Source organism: Squalius cephalus (genome assembly GCF_949319135.1).
Source record: "Squalius cephalus genome assembly, chromosome: 5".
Taxonomy (NCBI): Eukaryota; Metazoa; Chordata; class Actinopteri; order Cypriniformes; family Leuciscidae; genus Squalius; species Squalius cephalus.
The window spans coordinates 25,848,070-25,872,487 of NC_137126.1; the positions used below are offsets into that span (position 1 = coordinate 25,848,070).

The 24,418-nt window shown below is 36.6% G+C and overlaps 1 protein-coding gene across 2 annotated transcripts in view; it reads left to right on the plus strand.

Annotated features, from left to right (window-relative positions):
* Positions 1-24,418, plus strand: part of parp8 (poly (ADP-ribose) polymerase family, member 8) — a 36,544-nt gene that overhangs the window by 802 nt on the left and 11,324 nt on the right. For both annotated transcript variants that reach the window (XM_079871026.1, XM_079871027.1), the window contains exons 2-14: positions 354-408; positions 8,608-8,645; positions 11,896-11,985; positions 13,610-13,680; positions 13,790-13,858; positions 16,544-16,638; positions 18,620-18,680; positions 18,793-18,883; positions 21,042-21,108; positions 21,190-21,318; positions 22,486-23,074; positions 23,473-23,526; positions 23,882-23,977. In XM_079871026.1, the coding sequence (XP_079727152.1) occupies positions 354-408; positions 8,608-8,645; positions 11,896-11,985; positions 13,610-13,680; positions 13,790-13,858; positions 16,544-16,638; positions 18,620-18,680; positions 18,793-18,883; positions 21,042-21,108; positions 21,190-21,318; positions 22,486-23,074; positions 23,473-23,526; positions 23,882-23,977 (1,505 nt within the window). The remainder of the gene's footprint in view (positions 1-353; positions 409-8,607; positions 8,646-11,895; positions 11,986-13,609; positions 13,681-13,789; positions 13,859-16,543; positions 16,639-18,619; positions 18,681-18,792; positions 18,884-21,041; positions 21,109-21,189; positions 21,319-22,485; positions 23,075-23,472; positions 23,527-23,881; positions 23,978-24,418) is intronic.

The window sequence follows — 24,418 nt, forward strand, 5'->3', positions numbered from 1 at the left end:
CTTTCCTGGACATTATAAATTATGCAATAATCAACTGCAACCGAGGGCCTAGCAAAAACGTGAGCTATTCTGCTTTTATCATCATCATAATAAAAGCATTAACATGCCTGTCAGGTGTTGCTTTGTGATTTGAATGATTTTTCAATTAGTCCACGCGTTAACATTGTAGACCATCACACATTTATTAGGTATCAATTTGATTCTGGTATATTCATTGTCAGTGGACATTCCCCGTCGATGTTGCTATGGAGACTAACGTTACACTTGTTGAAAGGGACTTTTTTTGTGGTCCAGTGTGTTTTATTGTTCACACACCCCAAGTTTGTGTCATCTTAATTGTCTCTTTGTTTCAGACTTTAGATTCTCCGACTCCACCTTCACGTTCACCTACATAAAAGGACATAAAAGGTAAATATAACACAGGCAGCTACTATCAATGTAAGCAACTGCTGTACACTCACACGCCTGCTTGGGTTTGTTTTTAGTTGTTTGTTTATTATGAGTATATTTTTTTGTCAGTAGACTCTGTTTACAAAAATACATCCCGTCATCATTGTATCACCCTTGTGTTGTCCAGATCCTGACTTTGTTGTTTCTGTGGAAAACAAAAGAAGCTGTTAGGCGAAATAACTCAATATCCATTCACTTTCATTTTTTGAAAAATAAAACTAAAAAAATGCTATGAAAGTGAAAAGAGAGTGAAGCTGTCATCCTGCCTAACATCTCAGTTGTGCCATACTGAAGAAAGTTGTACAGGTTTAGAACAACATGAGAGTGAGAAAACGATGACAACTTTCATTTTTGGGGGGGGGGATTGAAATAAGCGTTTAAAGGGATAGTTCACCCAAAAATGAAAATTCTGTCATCATTTACTCAAGTTGTTCCAAACCTGTATGAGTTTCTTTCTTTCTTCACAAAAAAAGATATTTATAAGAATGTTGGTTCAACCAGACAGTTGACGGTAACCATTGACTTCCATAGTATTTTCTCAGTCAATGGCTACCGACAACTGTCTGGTTACTAACTAAATTCTTCAAAATATCTTCCTTTGTGTTCAACAGAAGAAAGAAACTCATACAGGTTTGGAACAACTTGAGGGTTAGTAAATTATGACAGAATTTTCATTTTTGGGTGAACTATGCCTTTAATAGGTGTCTCGGTCGTGATGAGCAAGGTCTAAATTGGACTGAGCATGTTGTAGTCAGTTCAGTTGAGGTTCATGTATACGATATATGTTCTCTTTTCACCTTATACCCCGTCAATAAGGACAATAACCTAATTTCCATGGTCTCTGCTCACTTTTATAGAGGTCAGCAGTGCTTGTGAAATCCTGTGCATTGATAAATATACTACCTTTACTTAGCATGCAGTCTCTTAGCTGCACTGTGATTAACAATAGATTGTATTTACATATAATTAATTACCCTGTACTCTGTCATTGACATATTAGACATTGACGAATCACTTTTACAGTGATGAATAGGCAGCTATTTTTAGCTGCTATTCCTCATATAAAAGTAATAAACTCACTATTTTTTGCTAGAAATCAACCTGGAGCACAAAGAAACTTTCTTTTTTTGTTCACAATGCCCTTTAAAAGGAAAACACTACGAATCTGAATATACAATATTCTCATCGCTCCATTGATCACAAATGCCAGTGTGTTCAAGTGTGGTTGGTTTATATTTACATGTCACTCTCCAGGGCTCACAATTTTTTTGTGTAATGATTTAGCTGAAAGCTGTGAAGATTTGGTAGATGGTCTTTGATGTCAAGTTTAAATATGGAGATATTTGATATGTAGCTTGCTGTCTTGTTTGGATAACTATATAGAACTGATTATGTGTTGTAGAATGTCATGATCTTAACTGGTATTGACGAACAGAACAAAAGTTTATCTCTTTTACTTTCTTTTAGTTAAGAATCAGTTTGCGGAAGTTCATGATACTTTCAGTTAGGGGTGGTTTTGGGTATGTCTGTGAAAGTTTGACGTCAAGTGGGCAGTGCACGTTTCGTCTTACCCATTCTAGTGTCTAATGCACAATGCACAAACATGAGAAGAACACCATTGTTCTAGTTCTTGAAAGGGCAGTCTTTCCAAACTATTGACCTGTTTACTACAAACCCTCAACTATACCAACGTATTATTTAGACTTTTCCATCAGATTGAAATGAGAGAAGGACAGCAGTTTTTCTTTGGCAAAATGAGGCTTGAGTTGCAACCTCATTTAACAATGAAGTCAGATGAGATACCAGACTGAAATTTTAGCTTGAGGCCATTTGATGAGCAATATCTCCAAAGCTACCAGACCTTGGTAGAAACGAGCACTGGTATAGTGCTTCCCTCCCTATAGTCATGCAAATGTTATGATAAATATGCTAATTAAAAATGAGTTGTCCAGGAAAGCACTTTTGGCTCACTGGAGCATTACCAGTACCGATAAGAAGGTCCTCAAAAGATTTATGAAAGCCGAATGGATCCCGTCTTCTCAATAGTTGCCTTTAAATAAAGTCTTCAAGTTTTAATAACTGTTGGTTGAAAGTGGTTGGTTGTATTATAGTTATTACTGATTTGTTATTTTTTCATGTGTTTTACAACACCAAATGCAAACGTTTAATGTACATGTATTTGTCAATTATTCAAAATATTATTTATTTTTACTGCTTTTATCACATACGTTCACCTATATTTATTTATTTGTGCACATGCAGTAAATTTGTAACACTGCTCACTGTAATCCATTTAGGTGTCCTGGGGTCTCATTTATAAAACTGTGCGTAGGAACCTTACTAAAAGTGTACGTGCGCCCGAAAGCCAAAAATGGCGTACGCAAAAAAATATTCGGATTTATAAAACCGTTCGTACGCCAGAACCTGCGCAGAATTCACTTTATAAATCCCAGTCAGCGGAAGATTGTGCACACATGCGTCTCCTCCCCGAAATAACCATATATGGAGCTTACAACGCCTAGTTTTACTATGCAGATCCTCATCTGCATATCATTTGCATATGATTATTCATCCACGTGATAACGTTTAACGGTACAAGACACATTACATTAATAAAAATCAAGTAGTTGCCTATCCTTGCCTTGTTTTTGAATACATAAATCAAATAGTGTAAAATACATTTCAGAGGAAGTTTTTCTCAATCTTTTCCACTGGCCAAATTGTATTTTTAATTGATATTTTTAATGGAAACAGATAGGCCTTGGGCATTATTTGCACGAAACTATTTTCTCAGACAATCTGGTATTATCATGATAAGCAATTATCTCTGTGGTTAAAACATTAAAACACAGCATGCCAGAGGAAAAGTGTTCAAAAACACCGCATCCACAACAAATATTTCTATTGACTGAATTTTAATATAAAAATGTTGTAACTTCTCAGTAATGATTTCATGTTTAAGTGCTTAACTCCATTAATTTGAATGGCATATTTAATCTAAATGTGTATATCAGAAGTAAAACATAGTTTAAATCATTATTTTATTTATTTAAACTGTTATTTGCGTCAGTTTCATTAAACGGCCAACGCGCTCGCTGGCGCGGACATTTAAGAAGGGATGGATATTTGCTTCAAGTGACAGGCTAGGTGAGTGAAATTATATTTGTATTATCTTTCTGTATATTTTCTTTAGATTTTCTGTCTAAAAGTGACCAAAAAGACACTTAACTCCAGCTCACCATCAGTGTCGCCAATTCCCTTTGTCTCCAGAATGTGCGTACGCACGGCTCAAAGTTTGCTTAAAGGTGCGCACATTCTCCCGTCAAGTTTGTTTTTTATAGATCACAACCTTTGCGTGGGAACTGGCGTACGTACGTTTCCAGCCCCGTTTTGTGCGTACGCACGCTTTATAAATGAGACCCTTGAACTTAAAACAGGGAGTTCCTTGTCATTTTTATGTTTGAACTTGTTTGCAAATGTCACTCTTGTTCTTAGAGGAGGTGCTTTGTATTACAAGCAGGAAATGAGCTAACAGGCTCTCTATGAAAAATCATTGCACATTGCCTTATAGAGGAAGTAGCATTTCCTGTTTGTAGAGCTGCAACCTGCGCTCAACATCTTTCACTGATGGATCCACGTTTCCTTGTAATGTAGACCTCATATTGCCTCATGTTTTGCACCTTTTTTGTATTTTCTTCACAGAAAACAAGGTAGCTCTAATATCTGATATGCCAGATAACCCCGATATGTGATACAACACACTATTCAAAGATGGATATTTGCACGCTTTTGTTTGATGTTACCAAACTACTAAATAGGTATAAGATATTTCACACAGTGAAAAGAACAGACAAGCCCATAATCCCAGAGATGCAGTAGTTTCTCATGAATAATCCATCATAGCCGAGATCAACACAAATTATGTTTGAATTTCATCATCTTGGTATAACTGAATTTGCATAATTACCATGAGGGCTAAATTGTGACAAGCTCTAATTCAAACAAATGTTGTTGCATTAGATGCGGATACTGGCTGACCACTGGAAATAAACTTTGAGTGATTTGGCCTACTACATCAAAAAGATGTAAACCATTAATTCAGGGAATAGATGAGGAAGTTCATTAATCTGACTAGCATGGTGTTCTGTATTGCAGAAAGTGAAAGCATCAAAAGCAGAAATAGTTTGCCATGCTCACTCTACGTTGAGTTTTTGTAACGGTTTTTATGTCAGTTTAAGGTTATATAAACCACAGCATCTGTCTAAGTGCAGACTTACAAACTAAGCCAGATACGTTAATATTTGCTTACAAAATGTCTGTGTGGGTGTTTATGTATATTAGGTCAACCATATATAATGCATAAGAGGTAGGTGCTAATGTGGGTATAGTAGTACTAAATAGTTTCATTAAATTGTATGCAACTGATGCTTACATGCTGCTCTCTACCATTAGCTGCCAAACTTTTGGCTTTCTTTTCTGTAGGTGTGTGCTGTTAGGCTACTGGTGACACCTTTGAACTAGGCTATATGTCAACAGGACAATCATAGCATCATGAACCCTGATATCATTACACATATGTCTAGTTGCAGTTATTATCTTGTGGCAGTACTACTTGCATATGAGCTCTATGCAAACCACAAGGGAAAGATTCTCTCAGTGTGACAGGCAGTTGAAAAATGATTATAGATGCACTGCTGAGACCTGCCCATTGGGTTTTGCTCTCCTATGTTGGGCCATCCACATGTAAAGGTTGTTTGCTTTCACTGAATTCAATGCAATTCATATACACAGTAATGCTTTGTTTCTCTCTTGGAGAACAAGTTTCAGGTGTAGAAGCTTCTGTCTTGGCATGCGACCCCATTTGTCAGCGATTTATAACGCTGTTCTTTCATCTTTCTTTACCCCAGAATCATGCCAACCAGGACAGGAGATGTACAGATGTAGCCTAATTACCTTGTCATTTTGGATTTAGATAATTGGTGGTCTGTTCCCTGAAAATCTGTACATTTGACATTAGAAATGGACACTTACTACCTTAAAGCACTATTTGGACCCTTAAAAATGACTTTCATTGGTGTAACCCAAAGTACTTAGGTTGTTTCCTACCTAGGCTCATTGGAAAAACGTGCCTCTGCCTACAGTACATGTTTGCAGAACTCCAAAAACATACCTATTACAAACAATTCACTGCAGTTTCTAGCTGAAATAAACACCAGTGGCAAATAAAACCAAAAAATTATGATAACCGGGGCAAATTATCGGTTCATAAAGACTTATTTTTGCACGGTTACTTGCACAATACTATGTTATGACCTCGAAACACTTTTACCATAGTGCAAAAAAAAAAAAGATGTTTGCTCCATATGTATGGGAAAAAAATTAATTTCTGAACTGCCGCGATGCATACAACAATGAACTTAAGACTTTGCCAGATTCATGTTCATCTGTTTCGGATAAAACTGAATACTCCTTTAGCGCAATTCACTGGACATACTGTATGACTGTGAAACATGCAATGATAAATGTAATATTATTTTACGTAAATGGAATATCCTGTGTAATAGGCCTGTGAATATTAAGAAGGCTTTGTGTGATGGAGCATAAGCATGAACCTCATGTACCCAAATTTAACTAATACATTTTTTTTGCATAGTCATTGGCATTTTGCAGATGGTTGGTTTCTGCTTGAGAAAAATATGTTCATGTGACCAAAGAAAATAAATGCATCATGCATAACACAATCCAAGTCATTTTTAAACAATACCAGGTGTCATTGTGAATAATGTTTTCTGTGAGTGGCACCATCCTGTGTGAGACCTCAGGAGGGGTTTCACTTCCTCTGAATCAATCTCTCTTCTCTGTGTTGCCATCACATAATTCCTTATGGGCTAGTACCGCTCTCTGTGCCAGTAGTAGTCAGAATCTACATACAGTATGGTTGTGTGTGTTTTTATTTATTAAGTTATTTACCATGATTTTTAATGGGATAAGGTCATTGACTCAATTAATTCTGTAATATATTTTCTCACATTGTGCAATGGAGCGAAAAAACATAAGCACATACTGTAAAGGTCACCTGCATATTATATTTTCACAGTTGCCAGATCAGCCTAGATATCTAAGTAATTAATATGATTTTGGTAGTTTCAGGCTGATCACTATAAGGCTTTTTAGCAAGCCACTTTATCTTCACATTAATTCAAGGTACTTCACAGGAGAGAGTGTCCTGTTGTCAACACTGTTCTTTGCAACCTTATTTACTTGATTGCATGAAATGGAGACTACACTATCCTTAATTACCTCTTACTTAAGTGTTTAGATTAGCTGTATTCAAGACACGTGGGCAGCACCCTTCTGGGAAGTGATAGTCTCTTCATTTGCAAAATCTCTTTTGTCACTTGGAATTTATATATTCCATCTGCTCATTTCTGTCAGGCACCTTTGTGTAACTGTGAGAGGATTTTTTGAGCCTTTTTTTTTAAATTGCAGTTTTGCTTCTATTTAAAGTTTCCGGTGTCAACACTAGATGGTTTTTCTGTCTTCACAGCATTACATTTCTGCACTGCATCAAAACATAAAATATATATATATTTTTTTTTTTTGTAGCTGACCATTTATTTAAATATTTTCATAAGCCTTTTTTGTGAACAGTTTGAGCTATCAAGTAGATGGGGGGTATTAGATTTGGGTTTCTGTGAGCGATGGACAGGTGCAGTTGGATCCCAACATTTCGTAAAATTTGTAAGCTTGTGGAGTTCATTCAGGTTGAGTGCTGCTGTCATTAAAGGGTTTGATCACCCAAAAATGAAAATTCTGTCAGTAATAATTAGTCACCCTCATGTTGTTCCAACCCCGTAAGACTTTAGTTCATCTTCGGAACACAATTTAAGATATTTCTGATGAAATCTGAGAGCTGTCTCACTCCTTCGTAGACAAAATAAAAAAAATAAAAAAACATAGTGTAACAGCGCAGCGCTTCTGGGTTGTACATCAAAACGTAGGCTCACTATTGGCCGATGCTGGTAATGTGTGTGATGCGTGTAATGCTTGCCAATAGTGAGCCTACGTTCTGACGTACAACCCAGAAGCGCTGCGGTGTTACACTACGTGAACTCACTCAGATGCCCACACAGAAGAAAATGAATAGTTGAATAAAGTTGTTATTTTTTGTTTGTTTTTGCGCACAAAAAGTATTCTCGTCACTTGATAAACTTAAGGTTGAGCCACTGTAGTCACTTTGACTATTTTAACAATGTCTTTACTAACTTTTCTGGGATGGCAGATATCAATTACCTAGCAGCCTATGAAGGAGTGAACCAGCTCTCAGATTTCATCAAAAATATCTTAATTTGTGTTCTGAAGATGAACAAAAGTCTTACGGGGTTGGAACAACATGAGGGTGAGTAATTACTGACAGAATTCTCATTTTTGGGTGAACTATCCCTTTAAAGCAAAAGAGGGATGAAATTACAGTCTATTGTCTATTTGTCAACAGTGTAGTCATGTAGCCTACATATAAAACACTGCTCAATACAGAAGTCACTTTCATACCAAGCAGCATTCTATTGGAGAACACCGCAAATCCTCATGACAAACTTAGACCCATTGCAAAACCTGTGTGGGGATATTTTTCATCCTCGCGTGAAATTCCCGTTCGTGTAGATTTCGCCTGTTAAAATTGTGTGGTAAATGTATATTCATTTTAAATGCTAATAATATAATTTGTAACAAAACAATTTATTAAATAAATTTCAAAATAGAAAATGCCCAAAATTAGCATTTCCGCTGGTGGTCTCCAATGAATTTTTGACTCTGTATATAAAAAATGAGAAGTGTTTGTTCAGACTTTGTACTTTTCAGTTATTTGCAGAGTCTGTGGCAGTATTGCTGAGTCACGTAAAATAAATGAAATGATAACTTTATTACTCTGAGATCGAAACGGTGTACTTAAGAGTACTAGTGTAGCTCCAGTAGGTGTCTTTCACAATATGTGTGAACTTAATATTCAAACTGTTTCTGCATGTTGATTCAGTGTGATGTGTCAGCTACCATACGGTATGTGCATGAATGTGTCTGAGAACCAGTATAATGAACTACAGTGTTACATATCCTGTCTAATGTTAATAATTGTGTTTTTTTTTTTTTTTTTTTTTGCAGGGTGTCCTACTCCGTTCATGTCTCTGATGATTATCCAGGTATTGCACAAACAAAGTAATGGATTATTTGATAAATGGATAAATGATACCCCCAAACTCTCACCAGTCATCCCATACCATTGAGATTGATTGAGAGTGATTTTATATCTGTTACAATAAGGACCTATTACTAACACTAACATCATAACACAATAATAAACACTATTACTACTGCTTGCTTGGGATTTTGAAAAATTCCTAACCCTAGGGATATTCAAACTTGCCTTGTAACTCATGCTGGAACATCAGTGCTTTAGACAAATGATTCTTCAAATTGGACAGATTGTTCCAAGAAATGCCATAGACTTTTAATGAAGGATGGACATAGGCCATATCTAGGGACCAGAATATAATAGGCCCTGTTTACACCTGGTATTAAGATGCGTTTCGTTAGATCGTATCAAAAGTAGAGGAGGCAGACACATATGCGTTTACACCTGGTGTTTTAATCAGTCTCTTTTGTCCACTTTCAACCACTTCTGTCCTGATTTCCTCGAGGAAAGTTTCTATGGGCGGGTAAATGTATGGGCTTTTTCAGATCTTTCGACCTAATGGACAAAATAAGCTTGTGCAGTTTACATATGAACGTGACTGGTAGGGGTGGGTGAAAAAATCGATTCTTAGATGCATCGTGATGCGGACGTGGACGATTCTGAATCAAATCACAAATGTCAAAAATCGATTTTCTAAATGTTAATTGATAATGTAATGTTGACGGAATGCAAAAGGCACCTGCCCTGGACATTCTGTGGCGTGCAGCTGTGCGCATAACAGAGATGCATGATGGTTGAGCGAGAAATCCGACCGGATCCCTCTGCATTCAAATTTAGCGTAACTTTGGCTTTATGAAGTTGAAGGGAAAAAGGACCTGTATAAGAGCTACACTGCGACCAAATGGGCAACAAGAGGTTGCACTGGTGTGACCACCACGCTGTCCAATTGATAAGAGCTGCAACTTCTGTTACGTATGAGAAACATCAAACGGCAAACTAAACAAAAGTGAAACGAAATTGTGCTATTCGCTTGAGCTGCGCTGCGCGTACTGTTTAGCGCAACACGAGCTCAGAACAGGTTTCCTTGTGGGCCGATCTCAATCACACGACACTGTTATTACACAGCGCTGGGAGATCTAGTGAGAAAGTGTTTGAATTCACCGCAGAATTAATCATATCGCAGCGAGATCTAATTGGAAGCATTCAAATTCAGCGCAGAATTCTGTTATAAACGACACGTCAGATCAAACAGTGCTGACGTGGAAACCAGGACAACCTTAAAAGCTTTCACCCAACTCGGAAACTCTATCGCAACATTTATTGCCAAATCACTACCATTTGTTTAATTTATAAAATATATTGGAAGTAATTCATTATGGATCATTACAAATACTTTCTTTTAAAAGTATCAAGTACACAGTGAGAAAAAAGAAAATCTGTATAGAAAAAAAGATGCATCCGCTTTATCATCGCATCGCAGCCCTCTGAATCGTAATCGAATCGAATCGTGAGGTGCCTAGAGATTCCCACCCCTATCGACTGGAGATGACAGAAAAACATGCAGAGAGCAGCTTTCGTTTCTGCTATAATTTCCGCAAAAGATCATGACGAATGCGTTGAGTGCGTTAGAATCAGGAATGGTGCGAGAATATTGTGCTTGGTATATTTTTCATCTTCAAACCAAACTTTACAAAGTTTAAATCCCATCTTGGCTTGCATGTTTCACATCATGTTTATGCATTAGGTCAGTAGGCGTAGAGCAGGCGGTCTGAGCGTCTACACTACGTAAGCAATCCTGTCGAATTCGTTTTCGACTACCTCTAGAAGTGGTCGAAAGTGGACAAGCCCAAAATGTTTTAGACTCCGTTTACACTTGTATTTAGCTTTGTCCACTTGTGATCCGATCAACCAAAATGCATCTAATATCATGTGTAAACTGGACAATAGAGACTTGTGGGTGGACTCTATTTGGACCAGTGTGGAACCATTCAGGACACCTTAATAGAACATTATAATAACACCCTGCCAATCACCCACAACACTGTGGCAGTCCGCTTTTCTGTTAAAATATTAAAAATTTGTTCAAATTTCATATACTCAGTATATAACTGGTATAACTGACTCTGTACTGGGAACTGATACCACTGATAAAAAAATAAACCAGCTGAACTGCATCATTCTCAGCTTCAGTGTGATGAAGTACTCTACCGCAGCTGCTTTATACTCCTAAGACTTTTCCCATTGTCTCTTTTCCATCACATAATTATAACGGCACAGTACATTAAAGTGAGCAACTGTTTGTTTACATTATCTTATCAGCCGTAATAACACAACACAATGTTAAAGCACAGTGGGTTATATGGATATAGTGATTACAATGGATTTTTACTTTTAGGTAGCTGGTTTTGAGCAGTTACCTATTGCAATCTATATTCAGTTTGACTTAGCCTACTAATTTAATTTTGTTGTGAAGCTGTGGGATTGCTCTAAGTCTAAGATTGACATTTGATGTTTTGATACAACACACAAGAGTTGTCCCAAAATTTAAAACCTAAAAGATGCAGACCTCCCTTTTTTGAAGGACTTAGTCTAGCCTGATTCACAGCATAGTGGCAGAGAGTCAGCTTTGCATAAGAATGAGGAATTTGCTTGGCACAATTTTAGGCAACATTGCCAAAAAATGCCATGGGAAGTGTTAATCTGAAAATAGTGGATTGTCCAGAAACTGTAGAATAAGCACATAGCTCAATTCACTCTCATTTGGAGCTTTTCTATTAATTATGTATAAGCTGCCGTTTGTTTTTTTACCACTCATTGTCAGGTTGATTACATTGTTAGTTCATCTTCAGGTCTTCAGTATTCTTGGTGTTTCAATAGCACCTTCTGGTAACACTTTACAGTAAGGTTTCATTAGTTAACATTAATTAACTAACTACTTTAGTTAACATGAACTAAAAATGAACAGTACTTCTACAGCATTTATTAATATTAGTTAATGTTAATACATGTTAAAACATTTACTAATATATTATGGAAATCAAATGTTGTATTTGTTAACATTAGTTGAAATGTTGTGAATTATCATGAACAAACAATGAACAGCTGGATTTTTATTAACTAACATTAACAAAGATGAATAAATACAGTAACAAATGTATTGCTCATTGTTAGTTCATGTTAGTTATTACATTAACTAATGTTTACAAATGAAACCTCATTGTAAAGTTTTACCCACCTGTTTGTTTTTGTCATTTCAGATAACACATATGTGTCTAACTCTGAAAACGATGATGAAGTGTTAGTCACCAGGGATCCAATACCAGTAATTTTCAATAGAATTGCAACAGGTAAGATATCTTATCATCTAATAGTGAATCATAAAACAGCTGCAGCTACTGAAAACCAATGAAAAAGTTGAACAAACAGATATTTTAAAGACACGCCTAAGGGGAAAGGAAACCAGCAGCCTTCTAGATTCAGAGTGTACTTCACAGAAATATTTCAGTGGTTTTCAACTTTGGTCAAGGCCGTTGTGGCTGAATATTTTTGCTCCAACCCTGAACTAGCGCCCATGCCATGATTCCACCACCTACTACTGTACATGATCAGATTTTTTGGAGTTAGCTAAGAGTTTGATCCTTTATGTCTGCCAATAATGAGGGTCAGTAGACCGATCATTACAAAAAAAAGTACTGTGGCAGTAGCATATACAGTGATGGTGTCAGATGGTAGCACCATGATACTTTGATAATATGGTACTGAATGATCACCATATGGCATTTACATTGGACTCAAAGCTACCTCAGATAATAGCCATGGTATACACTAACACTACCGTTCAAAAGTGTGGGGTCTGTATAATTTTATGTTTTTGAAAGAAGTTTCTGATGCTCATGCTGCATGTATTTGATTTTGATAAGAAATAGAGTAAAAACAGTACTATTTTGAAATATATTACATATTTAAAATAGCTGTTTTTAACAGTTTTAATCTCCATTTTTAAAAATATATTTCTATTGCTGAATAAATTATCAGTATTTATATAAAAAATATATATTAACTCTAAACTGTTTAACATAGTGTATGTCAAAAAAAAATAAAAATTAATGCAGTGGAACTAGGATACTGAATAGGATAATCATCCTATTATTACAGTATTCACATAGTGTTAGCCAGTCCCTCTCTGTTTTTAGAGCTCTTTGATTACACTGGCAGTAATCCTGGAAATAAATTATCCTGGAGTTGTACTGCATGTCTTCTGCTCCTATTTTTAGGACTGACCAAGACATATGTGCCAAAACAAAGTGGCAAAACAGCAGCGATCTTCACTGATTTCCTCCAGCAGTTAGTTAGATGCTTAATAGAAGCTTATCCTGCACACCTTATATTTTTCCAGTCCAAAACTTTAAGTCTTGACATCTTCTGACACAGTACATTACAACTAATGAGCCTGTACATTCTGCTGATCTCTGCACACTTTGTCAGTTTAAAAATGTTTTCTGACTCAGACCACTGCATAAACAATACATTTTTACTCAGAGTCATAAAGAAATTCAAGTACCACTACAGTGTTCAAGACCTCACGGTTGTCTTAACAGTATTTTAGGCAGTATGTTATCCCAGCTTTTGCAGATTTGTGATTCTGAGCAGTGATACTTCTAAAATCTTAGCTTTTTGTGGTTTGGAATTGTAGTGTAATTAACAAAAACAACTAGCCTTGTAGTAAGATCTACAGTAATTTAGTTGAAACAATTGTTTTGCTGTCACCATGCACATCATATGATCTGCACAAAACAGGTTAGGAAGTTAGATGAGTGTGCTGGTTGGATATTCTGGACATGATCAGGCCTGTCACAGAAATGATGCCATTAATGGTCTTTTTCATAAAAACTGAAGATTGTTTATTGTTCCATCTGACATTCTTAGTTCACAATATCATGTCATACTCACACATCTGTGCATTTACTTTAGAAATACGCATAAATAATGATGGCACCAGCTGTCTGTCTATTAAATCAAAACTTCAAACTGAAAAAAACCCGGTAAGACTGTATTTTTTTTACCTTTATTATAAAGTATGTTTTAATTTCAAATGTCAGGAACAACAATGAATCGCTTGTATTGTGACTTATGCTTTTGAAATCTCTCCAGTGCCATTATGCTATAGAGGAGGATTCAGAGGGTGACAATGATTCTGAGGAGTTCTACTATGTCGGACAGGTAAGTTCAGCTGAGTCACTACATTTTATGTACATAACATTTCTATCTGTGTATTATGTGTGGTCTTATCCACTAACCACCCACAATTCAGCTTTGCCATCTCAGAATTACTTTACTTTAAAGAATAAATTACTTTTTTTTTTTTTTTTTTTTTTCCCCAAATATATTTATTGAACATTTTCCAACTTTAGCAGAATGCACAACAAAAATGGGGCCATTTATCATAGGCCACTTAAAGGGTAAAAAAGGTAATCAAGGTAAATAAATAAATGTAAATATAAGGTAATCAAGTAAAAATGATATAAAAACATGATATCTATAACTTCAGTACTTTACAAATCCAAAACCATTATGTACTCACTTAAGGCACATTAATGGAAAATCCCTTCCACAGAATAGTTGACAATTCAGTCCCTAGATTATTTATATAGGGCTTCCACACACCATAAAACTGGTTTGGCTGACCATTAACTAGATAAGTTAAATATTCCAGCAGAATTAGTTTCATCAAAATCTTGTGCCAACCCAATATAGTCGGAGTCTTGTCACTCATCTACCTCAGTAATATGGTTTTCCTAGCTGCAAAAGTAAGAAGATTATACAACGTTTTTTTCTTTTGATAAAACTCACCAAGGATCAAAAATAAAGGATCCATTACCAACTCTTTATCAAAGATATTGAATTATTCAATATAATTATTAATTATATTGAATTAAGTTTCAGTTTCATTTCAGAAACTGTCTTGGCCCAATATATTTGTAACTGACTGCATGACCAAAGACAGCGAGAGAGAGTACCAATTTGTGTTTTGCACTTAAGGCATAGAGGTGAAAGGGTATTGTTAAATGCATGTCTACAGTTTGGTAAAATATGCATCCTATGGACAGTTTTGAACTGTATAGCCTTGGCACGATTACATACCGAAATAGATTTAGCATATTTCCAAATATTTGAAAATGATTGTTCAAGATCTGACCACGTAGAAGAGTTATCAAGAGCAATCCAATCACAAACATATCTTAGATGTGCAGACCATTGGTATAGCTTAATATTAGGCAAATCCAGTCCTCCCATCGACCCTGGTAGTTGCAGAGAATTTCAGCCTTGGTTTGCTCTTGCTTGAGATAAAGGAACTGAGCCAGTTACATGTTTATAAAATATTAAAATAGAAAAGTTATTTTAAATTGTAATAATATTTCACAATTTTTGTTGCCATCAAAAGGCAAAATTTCAGAGTAAGTTTTTAAGTTTCAGATAAACAAGGTCCTGTTTCCCATGTGAACCTCAACTTCACGTGGTCACTGCAACTAAACTTCCTAAGGTCTTACAGCTTTAAAACGAGCTTCAAACCTGCAGCACCTGGGGCTTAAGACTTTTCATTTCATGGTAAATTTACTTAAAGTATTTTGCAGCTCATATAAAAAACTTTTTGACTCTCTTTAACTGTTAATGATTAGTCCCTCACTCTTCTGAGAATGTTTCCATCATGAGAATGAATGTTACTTTGCACACACAGCTTGTGCTTAAATTAATCATGTGACCAATGACCATCCACTGGAGCAAATCCATAAAGCTGGAGTCAGTGAGTGAGTGAGCTTTGTGCCCTGTGAGGACCAGTCCGGAGGTGATGAAGATTCATGCACTAATCCCTGTGTCGGGCAGTGAATGCTCGCTGGCTCTTGCTCACTGTAATGTGGCAATTTTGCAATCCTTTGCTGTTCTGATGATCTCAAAGCCTTCGGGAGACTCTTCCATGCCACATGCTGGCATATTCTCTCTGAACTTCAGAACAGCCGGTGAATTTACTTGATCTCTGTTGTGCAGAATATCTAAAAAGACTAAATGTCATTAATCATTTATATCCACCAAACTAAAGCATGATCAATGTACATAATATTGGCCATATTTCTTTCATTTTTATGTAAAGACTCATATGTTTCAGGCTTAATAATGGCAGGTTTCCATACAGAATTTACATTTGTCTTCCATTGGTTGGACAAACAGATAGTACCGCCCCCAATCTCACACCATTGGTTGAGTTGGTGTTACTGTGATGGGCAAGTCGATGCTCAAACAAGCAGATCAATACTTTTTAGATATTCAAAGAAAGCATAAAAAATATTCCACTTTTAAGATACTTAGCTATTCTAAACCTGTCATTCATATATTGCCTGTTCAGAATCACATTCCTGTTAATCCTGTTAACTTTGTGCAGCATATCCACCAACTAGGTTTGAATAAATATTATGATTACCCTTGGATCTCTTGAGAAATAGGGTCTTTTAATCAGTTCAGTGATGCATTAGAAAAAGGATGATGGAAAATAAAACTAATCAGAGATAAAAATCAAATAGTCTAAAATCATTTTCTTTCACAAGAAATCCAGACAGTTGATTTAGGACACAGTCTAAAGAGACTGATCTTATAATAGAGTAAGCTAAGTGTATGATGTGTATTGATTGCTAAGAGAGTGCAGAGCCACAGTCATCAACAGTGATTGATGTCTAGAAGCTTGTTTGAAGTGTTCTGGATCTTATACTGATTAAAAACTCACTCGCCTCAAGGTAGAAACAATCATGAGCGGAGAAGTGCTGTTTGTACATTTTTGAATAAATACTCAGGTGCTGCTGTCTGTAACCCTGGGCTCTGTGTATCACCCTTTGACCTGTGTGTTTATGTGGGCAGGTAAATTATGATGGAGAGCTTCACAAACACCCCCAGCTGGAGGCTGATTTGGCAGCCGTGAGGGACTTATATGGCCATCATGCAGTATCTCTCAGGTAACTGGCCATTCATTTTTTTTCTTGATGTTGATGTGAGAACTTTTGCAAATTAGAAACTTGGGGGTAATAAAAAAAAATCAATGTGAAGTAGCATTATGTTGGTAAATGTGCAAACATGTCATCAGCTCAGAAAAAAGTATTGGAATTGTGACTTCCTTCCTGAACTCTCCTCCACCACCAGTGAAGTGTTTTATGGGAAACAACACCTTGAGCAATCGTTCTTTAGTTTTCTGGCACAGTTAACCCACTCAAGGACGTCCTCTGCCTGAGCCAGGTCCCATAACCCTCAGGTGGCCATTTCTCCAATCTGTCATTTGGGGAAATGCTCTGCGATCAACTGAAGGACGGTCTGTGAGAGTCTGAATGGATTCTGTTTGATTACAGGGCTGTAATGATGTAATTATTGCTGTGGTGTTTATCCTGACGTAGAGGCTTGCGTTTACCTAATCTGCTCTGCAATCAGCACATTTATAGCAAGATGTAACACATTTGAAACTGGTGCTGTTAAGAATGCTGTGGACAACAGCAAAACATGTACATGCTCGTGTTTGTGCTTAATAACTCGGATGAAAAAATAACTCATGACAGATTGTCAACACGAACGTGATTCACCCCGCAAAATCTGCCAATCTGAATGGTGTTTCATGCGGCGACAGCTATTAAAAGCTTCGTCCTTGAAAGTTTATCTTGTCAAGCTGCTTTTGATAACAGCAGACCGTCAAATGAAAGAACAACATAAAAGACTCTATTCATAGCAGAAGAAGTGCGCGTTTTATATCCTGTCTAGTGTGTGATCCTTGGGATGCATTTGCCCTGAGTCATGGACAGAAAACCATTTTGAGTATTTATTCAGTGTTCTGCTTGAAAAATGACCTGGGCCGTTTTTGCCGCAGTCTCTATGAGTGGGTTCAGTGAGGCCCCTTTTAATAATTCCAGGACACATCCCACTAAATGCTTTTGCCTATTCGTTGAAGTAGAATTAATTGAAAATGCAAAACTGCTTTAATGGTCATCGTATAACGTGTTTGGTAAAACACTTCTTAAATGATTCCTTAATGTTCCTCTGAATTTCTTTTACCTTAGTAAATGTGTAATTTTGTGCGTTTACATGTGTCGGAGCATGAGTGTGTGTTTATATGCTGTATGCAAGCTGTTGCATAGACAGATCAAAGAGGATTATTCTTTTCTCAAACCTCTTGCTTTTGAGGCACAGCGGCTGCATTTGGGAGTGAGGTGTAACCATGGTAACAGTTAGCCCAGAGCAACGCTACAAACTCATCACAATGCTTTTATGAGAAATAAATGCTTTGAGAGAAGTGGAGCAGCAGAGCTGGAGCATCAAGCTGCATCCCTTCAACATCAAGTGTACCTGCGTACTCATTTAAGAAATAATTTCACCTGGTTTTATATTTTATTCTGCAATCTTTCTTAATAAATCTTTTTCTAATATTAAATTCAAATTTAATGAACGATAACAACGTGCTTTATTCCCAAGAAAACAAAGTTATTTTTAATCAAATGTAATTACTTGCTCTTCATCTGAGATGACTTTCCTTTTTCCACTTTGTCACAGGGTATTGGATGATGACCAGTAGCCAAATTGCTTAGAAATTGTGTTAGAAAATTTGCATTCAACCTCCTTGATAAAAAAAGAGTCATGTCTTTCTTTGTCCCAACCTATTTAAAATAGTGTGCAAATGACAGTTTGTGTCAATTTTTCCAGCAAAATGTTTTGTAAGCCGTCTGTATGAACAGAGAGAACTGCTTCATCATGTCTAAATTTGTTGTGAATTCCCTTCATATCCCTAAAAGCTTTGTCAACAACATATTTGGCTGAGTGATATATTCTTGTAATTTTCTAGTCTTAATGAATATGTACTATAAAAGCTGCTGTAAAGAAAGATTATAATCTCACTTTCAGAAATGATTTTGTCCAAGATGAAATTAGGAATTATATTTTTTCCCCTTCAAAATATAGGGAATATGGTGCAATTGATGATGTGGACATCGACCTACACATTGATGTCACTTTCCTCGATGTAAGTGTTATTGTTCAGTGTCTGACGATGACCATATAGTTTTTATTTATATATTTATTTTTGTGTGTGTCTGTTATACTATGTGAAACTGAAATGCAGCATTTGTTCATAGGAGGAGATTGCACTTGCCTGGGATGTGATCCGGAGTGAACCTGTTATTGTGCGGCTTCACTGCTCCCTCACACAATATCTGAATGGACCAGGTTAGAACACACACACACACACACACACACCATGTTGGGCAGAGTTGGACGCTTCAATGCTTTTTATACTGTGCAAACTTCACATTCTATTCCCAAATCCTAACCCTACCCCTGAACCTAACCCTTACCAAAAACAAAACAAAAACATAATTTAGTTTGATAATGTATGGGAATACTGGAACACACACACACACACACACACACACACACACACACACACACACACACACACACACACACACACACACACACACACACACACACACACACACACACACACACATATATATATATACACAAAATAGCAACTAAACTTTGTTATAAAGTTATCTTATAAACATCTACTGCTTTGATTCCCAACCAGGGGTACTTAGATTTAGATTTAACATAGTTAAACTTATAAAACAGAAGTCATTTATAAAATAAAAAAATGCTGTTAAAATTAGAATGAGTTAAAATGGTTAATCTTGAGGTTTTTTATTAATAGGATAGCACATTCAGTTACTGTACTTAGTAAAGAAGAAAATGTTTGTACTTTTTCAATTTGTGTGAATTACATTATATTTGAACATATATATAGAAAGACACCAAATAGAGGTAGATTTTTGGCAACAGTGATTAGACTTTGACATTTCAAAACTTTTTTTCTATTCGGATATTCCTTATTCTATAAAGAAAATAAAGGGGTACTTGAGCCTTACAGATGGGGCTGGGAGGGTAAAGAAATGTTGAGAAACACTTAATTGAATTTACCCTAACCATAAATGCAGTTAACAACTCATTAAGAAGATCATGCAAATCATTGTGCTGTTAACAACATTAGACAAGTTTGTTTGTTTGACTTTATTGTCTGTTCAGATTCTTTGACACTTGCATAAAAAAATACGTCTTATCAGACTGTACATCCACTTAAATACCACATAACAAAGCTCATGGAACACACATTTGTCCCCATTAAAAACGTGCATAAAATGTATATAAATATATACAAGTAAATAGTACCTTAATTAAGAATTTGGTTTAAAACCGTCACCGCCAATGGAACAAATGATCTTTTATATATGTTCTTTTTAGCCAGTTGTATACGCAGCCTGCACCCTGAAGGGAGGGCCTCAAAACAGGAGTGGAGGGGATGGGTTTGGTCTGAATTGCCTTTTTTTCCATAAAGTGTGAAAACAGCTCTTGCAATGTACTTTGTTTCTGTCTCATTACTAAATTGCCATATCATGAAACAATGTTATATGTTAAAATACTTTCGATCATCGAACCAAACAATGGTTAGGACCCTCCTATCGTTACTAAAATGTCTGAGTAGACTTAAAACGCTGTCTTGTTTTCTTGGATGTATATGTGTTTTCTTACATGTATATGGTCCACATTTTCCTGGAATAAGAATTTGAAACTTGCTCTACATTTACACCTTTTATAATAACTTGTTCATATAAAATGCTAGCTGTAGCTGTCCTGTTTTGATTCCCACAGCATAATTCCTTTGTCTTCTCAATGTTCAATTGTAGATGACTGTGATCAAACCATTGTAAAAGACTTTTAATATACTCAAAATTAGTTGAAAAAACACGTGTTGAATTTGTGTCCGTTTGGCAAGGAATTAAAACCAAGACATCAGCTTATTTGATTGAAGTGAGATCATCCTTGTTACGTTGAAGTTCATTTATATAAACAAAGAAAAGCAGAGGTGATAATACACATCCCTGTGGTAAGCCTGAATTTAAGACTATACAATCAGATGAGATTCCGTTAACACAGACTTGTTTGGCACACTTACCTTGTTAGATTGGGTTTTTGTTGTTTTGCATAAATACTATGAATTGTTCTTTTTGGTGTGAGTGCCCTTACGTCTCTGTTGATTGTAGAGTTGTTTAAAATTGCTTGACTCAAGAACATGGCTACTTCAGTTCAGATTGCAAGAGAAAGAGAGAAAAGTTACTTGGACATGGCTGTAATGCCTGCTCTTGTTCTCCTGCCAAGATATTACTCATCATAAGTGGCTCATTTCAGAGTGACCTTCTGTTCCAGTGTTTTTAAAAACCTCTCAAATGCTTTGATGGCTAAATCAAATGTCTGTAGCAAACGGTTACATTATGTGGTACTTTGTTTTGCAATACTATTTGATTTGAACTTCATGTCCCTTTTCCAGTTCCCACTGTTGATGTGTTTCAAGTTTCTTCAAAAGACAGATTTGGACTTGGACATCAGTTGAAAAAGTAAGAAAATACTAGATTTTTTTTTAGTGTAATATCAGGTTTTCTAGGTCCGTTTAACTTGAGTGTGCTTTCTCTTGGCAGAATAATGCAAACCTTTGTCACACAGCAGTGGAAGTGTCAGAGCAAAGATAAACTCATCAACCCACATGGCAAAAAGCAAACAGAGAAGAAGGTGAAGTCTCCCCTGCACATTTTTTCAACGCTACGCAGGTAAGAAAAAAAAGTCACTCAGCTACACCGATACTGGGCAATCCTGAGTTTATTATCCCTCTTTGAAGCACTTTTAAACCCAGGACTAAAGGCCTGTTCACCAAGAAAATTGGTTGGTTCTGGTGAACAATATTTAATTAACCTCACACAGTAAAGCGCACATGTTTACAGCTCAAAAACTCTCTCTAGAATTTTTTTGTTCTTACGTATTGATGTTATTGCTAGTTTGTACCATAGACTGTGGTTTGTACATGCCATTACTTTGCCATTGCAGAAAAGTTTTTAAATACTGAATCAAAAATCAAATTAGAATTATTTTTATTGCTAACATTAGACAGCTTTAACCTTATTCATAAACTTATTTGTGTACTGTTCTGTTAGACCATGCTTCTACTATAATGAAATATTAGAAAAATATGTGCCTTGCAAAAAGTAATTGTAATATGAATATAAGGCTTCTTTTTGAATAAGCCTCAATGGAGAAATATGTTTTTGCCCTCTGTTGTACTGGAGAAAATTTGTTTGCCAATCAGCAATTCACTATTGTGAATTTGGTAAACATTTAGCCATGTATTTAGGCTGCATTTATGTATTCAGGACCAGCATTTACTTTTATGCCAGCAAGTGTGTTAGCTTTATGGTCTTTGAGTTCATCAGACCAGCTTGAGTCTGAGACATAATGGTCAATGAATGGTTATCAAACTGTAGGAACAATTCACACAAATGTTTCATTGAACTGGAAAGACTACAAGGTGGCAAGCAGTTTTGAACAGGACTATAATGTTGAGAAAATAGATTTTGAGAATGTGGCAATGGATTCACAAATTTTGCTTGTCATAAAGAGGATATCTTACCTGAATGCCTTACTACCTTGTGTATTTTTTATGAATAATACAATGAAACAGAAAAAGCAATTTGTCAGCATTGCTTAATTATTTGTATCTCTCTGTAACTGAGGCATGATGACCTACTATAGTTCATTAGCGGAAGAAATGCGCATTCCCTTTGCGAACTATGCAGACCTCAACATGAAAAATGAAATTGGTGTGAATCAGCCAATAAAGCATTCTGAAATGTGCAGGATTTGCACAAGCATAATTGCACAACATCTTTTTTGTTCCATAATTCCTGTAGTGTGATTAATGTGCTGTGCTTGTGCAAACTCAGATCCCCCAGCTACCCTCCTCCTGGCTGTGTGAAGAGCAAAAAGAAGCTCAAACCCGAGCAGGATGGCGTGTCAAAATCCCACCGTCTGTTACGGCGAACATGCTCCAGCACAGTGAAGCCAGAAATGGACGGCTGTGTCGGCAAGTCGCACAAGCTTTTGGGTCACTCCCTTTCCAGTGACCCGCGGATGGAGCAACATCAGCCCCTCAAGCAGCCCCACCGGCTCCTGCCAAGGCCCTGCTCGACCGCTGTGAAACCAGAGGACTGCCCGCCACTGCGGCCTCATAAACTGTCGCCGCGGTCGAGCGTGGCCGAGCCTCGCTGCGAACATGCTGCTGGCAGTAGCGATGGCGGTGCTTTAAAGCCTCACCGGCTCCTGGGCCGCTCCTGCTCGAGCAGTGTGCGGACTGAAGAGCTGGACGGCCTGAAGCACCACCACCGTCTGCTCAGCAGGTCCTACTCCAGCAGCACCAAGATGGGCGACAAGAAAAGCGACATCTTTAAAGAGCCTGTCACCGAGAGCAGACGCCTCTCCCTTACCTCAGGGCTAATCGGCATCCTGGCCCCATCACTATCTTCCACACCTCAGGTAATGATGCTTGGGATTGCATCTTATGAACATACTTCCTTGAGGTTACATATTTAGGATTTGCCTAATTTGATTGCCTGTTCGGTTCGGCTTTGGTCAGAGATACGAGAGTGTTTTGGATATGAAAGAATTATTTAACAGAATATATATACAGCAAAAATAAGAGTGAACACAAATTCACAGTGAATTGCTCCGACCAGGCAGAGATGAGTGAATTTAACAGGCCAAGGAGAGAGAGATCTATAAAAAGAAAAATCTTGCAGAGAGATAAATTTAATATTTGAGACATTTTGTCCCACAATGGAATGTTTGACTTGAGACAGTGAAAACGACTTTGTGTGTTTAGCTAACAAAATTTAGAGAGACTTCAAACTCTGTTTCTGTGTCTTCTCGAGTAGCCAAACAACGGAGCCAAATCCATTCCAGTCAGAGACAGAGGCTTCCTTGTTCAGGTAAAAATAAATATCTTCCCTTCCCCCTTTGCCTTATTTCATTAATCAAACAGTATTTTTACAGTCTTAACAGTCTTTTACTTGCAAATATATGCAACATCCTCTTTCTTAAGCAACCTGAGCTTGAGGGCATGTGGTTGGTTGAGGTAGTTGACATTTTTTAGTCATTAGTATTCTTGTGAACAAGACTGAATCAAATGTTCCAAACATGATGAAAATATGTTAATTTTGGATGAACTGTCCTGCTTGTTTGGGTAGAGCTCTTGTGGTAGCCACTAATGCTGTCATACTGTTATAGAGGAGGCAAATGTTACTGAATGGTTGCTACATGTGTTTACTTGACATATAATTGCAGACTATGGAGTATGCAGAACAGCGTATCCCTGTACTGAATGAGTTCTGTGTGGTCTGCGATGAACCTCATGTGTTCCAAAATGGACCAATGCTCAGAGTAAGTCTGTTTGCTCTACAAGCAATCTTGGATTGGTTAATGGTGTGAATGAATCATTTAAGGCACCTGCGATTTCTCTTATATTTACTTCTGAGTATTTAAAAGTATACACTTCCTTTCATAAATTTGGGGTTGGTAAGATTTTCCAATGTTTTCTAAAGTTTTCCAAGACAGGCTAAAAACAGTTTTATTATAATATTTAATTTGAAATGGAAATCTTTTGGAACATAATAAATGTCTTCGCTGTCACTTTTGATCAATTTAATGCATCCTTGCAGAGTTAAAGTCTTAATTCTTTCAAAAAAAGCAAACTTGAACTTGAACACAGCCTGTGTTCTTTTCTATATTTTATATTAGACAGCCTCTGTTTATGTTTAAAATAGAAAGAGATTATTTTAGCTTGAAAAGATTTAGAAATGATCCTCATACCATATTATGCCT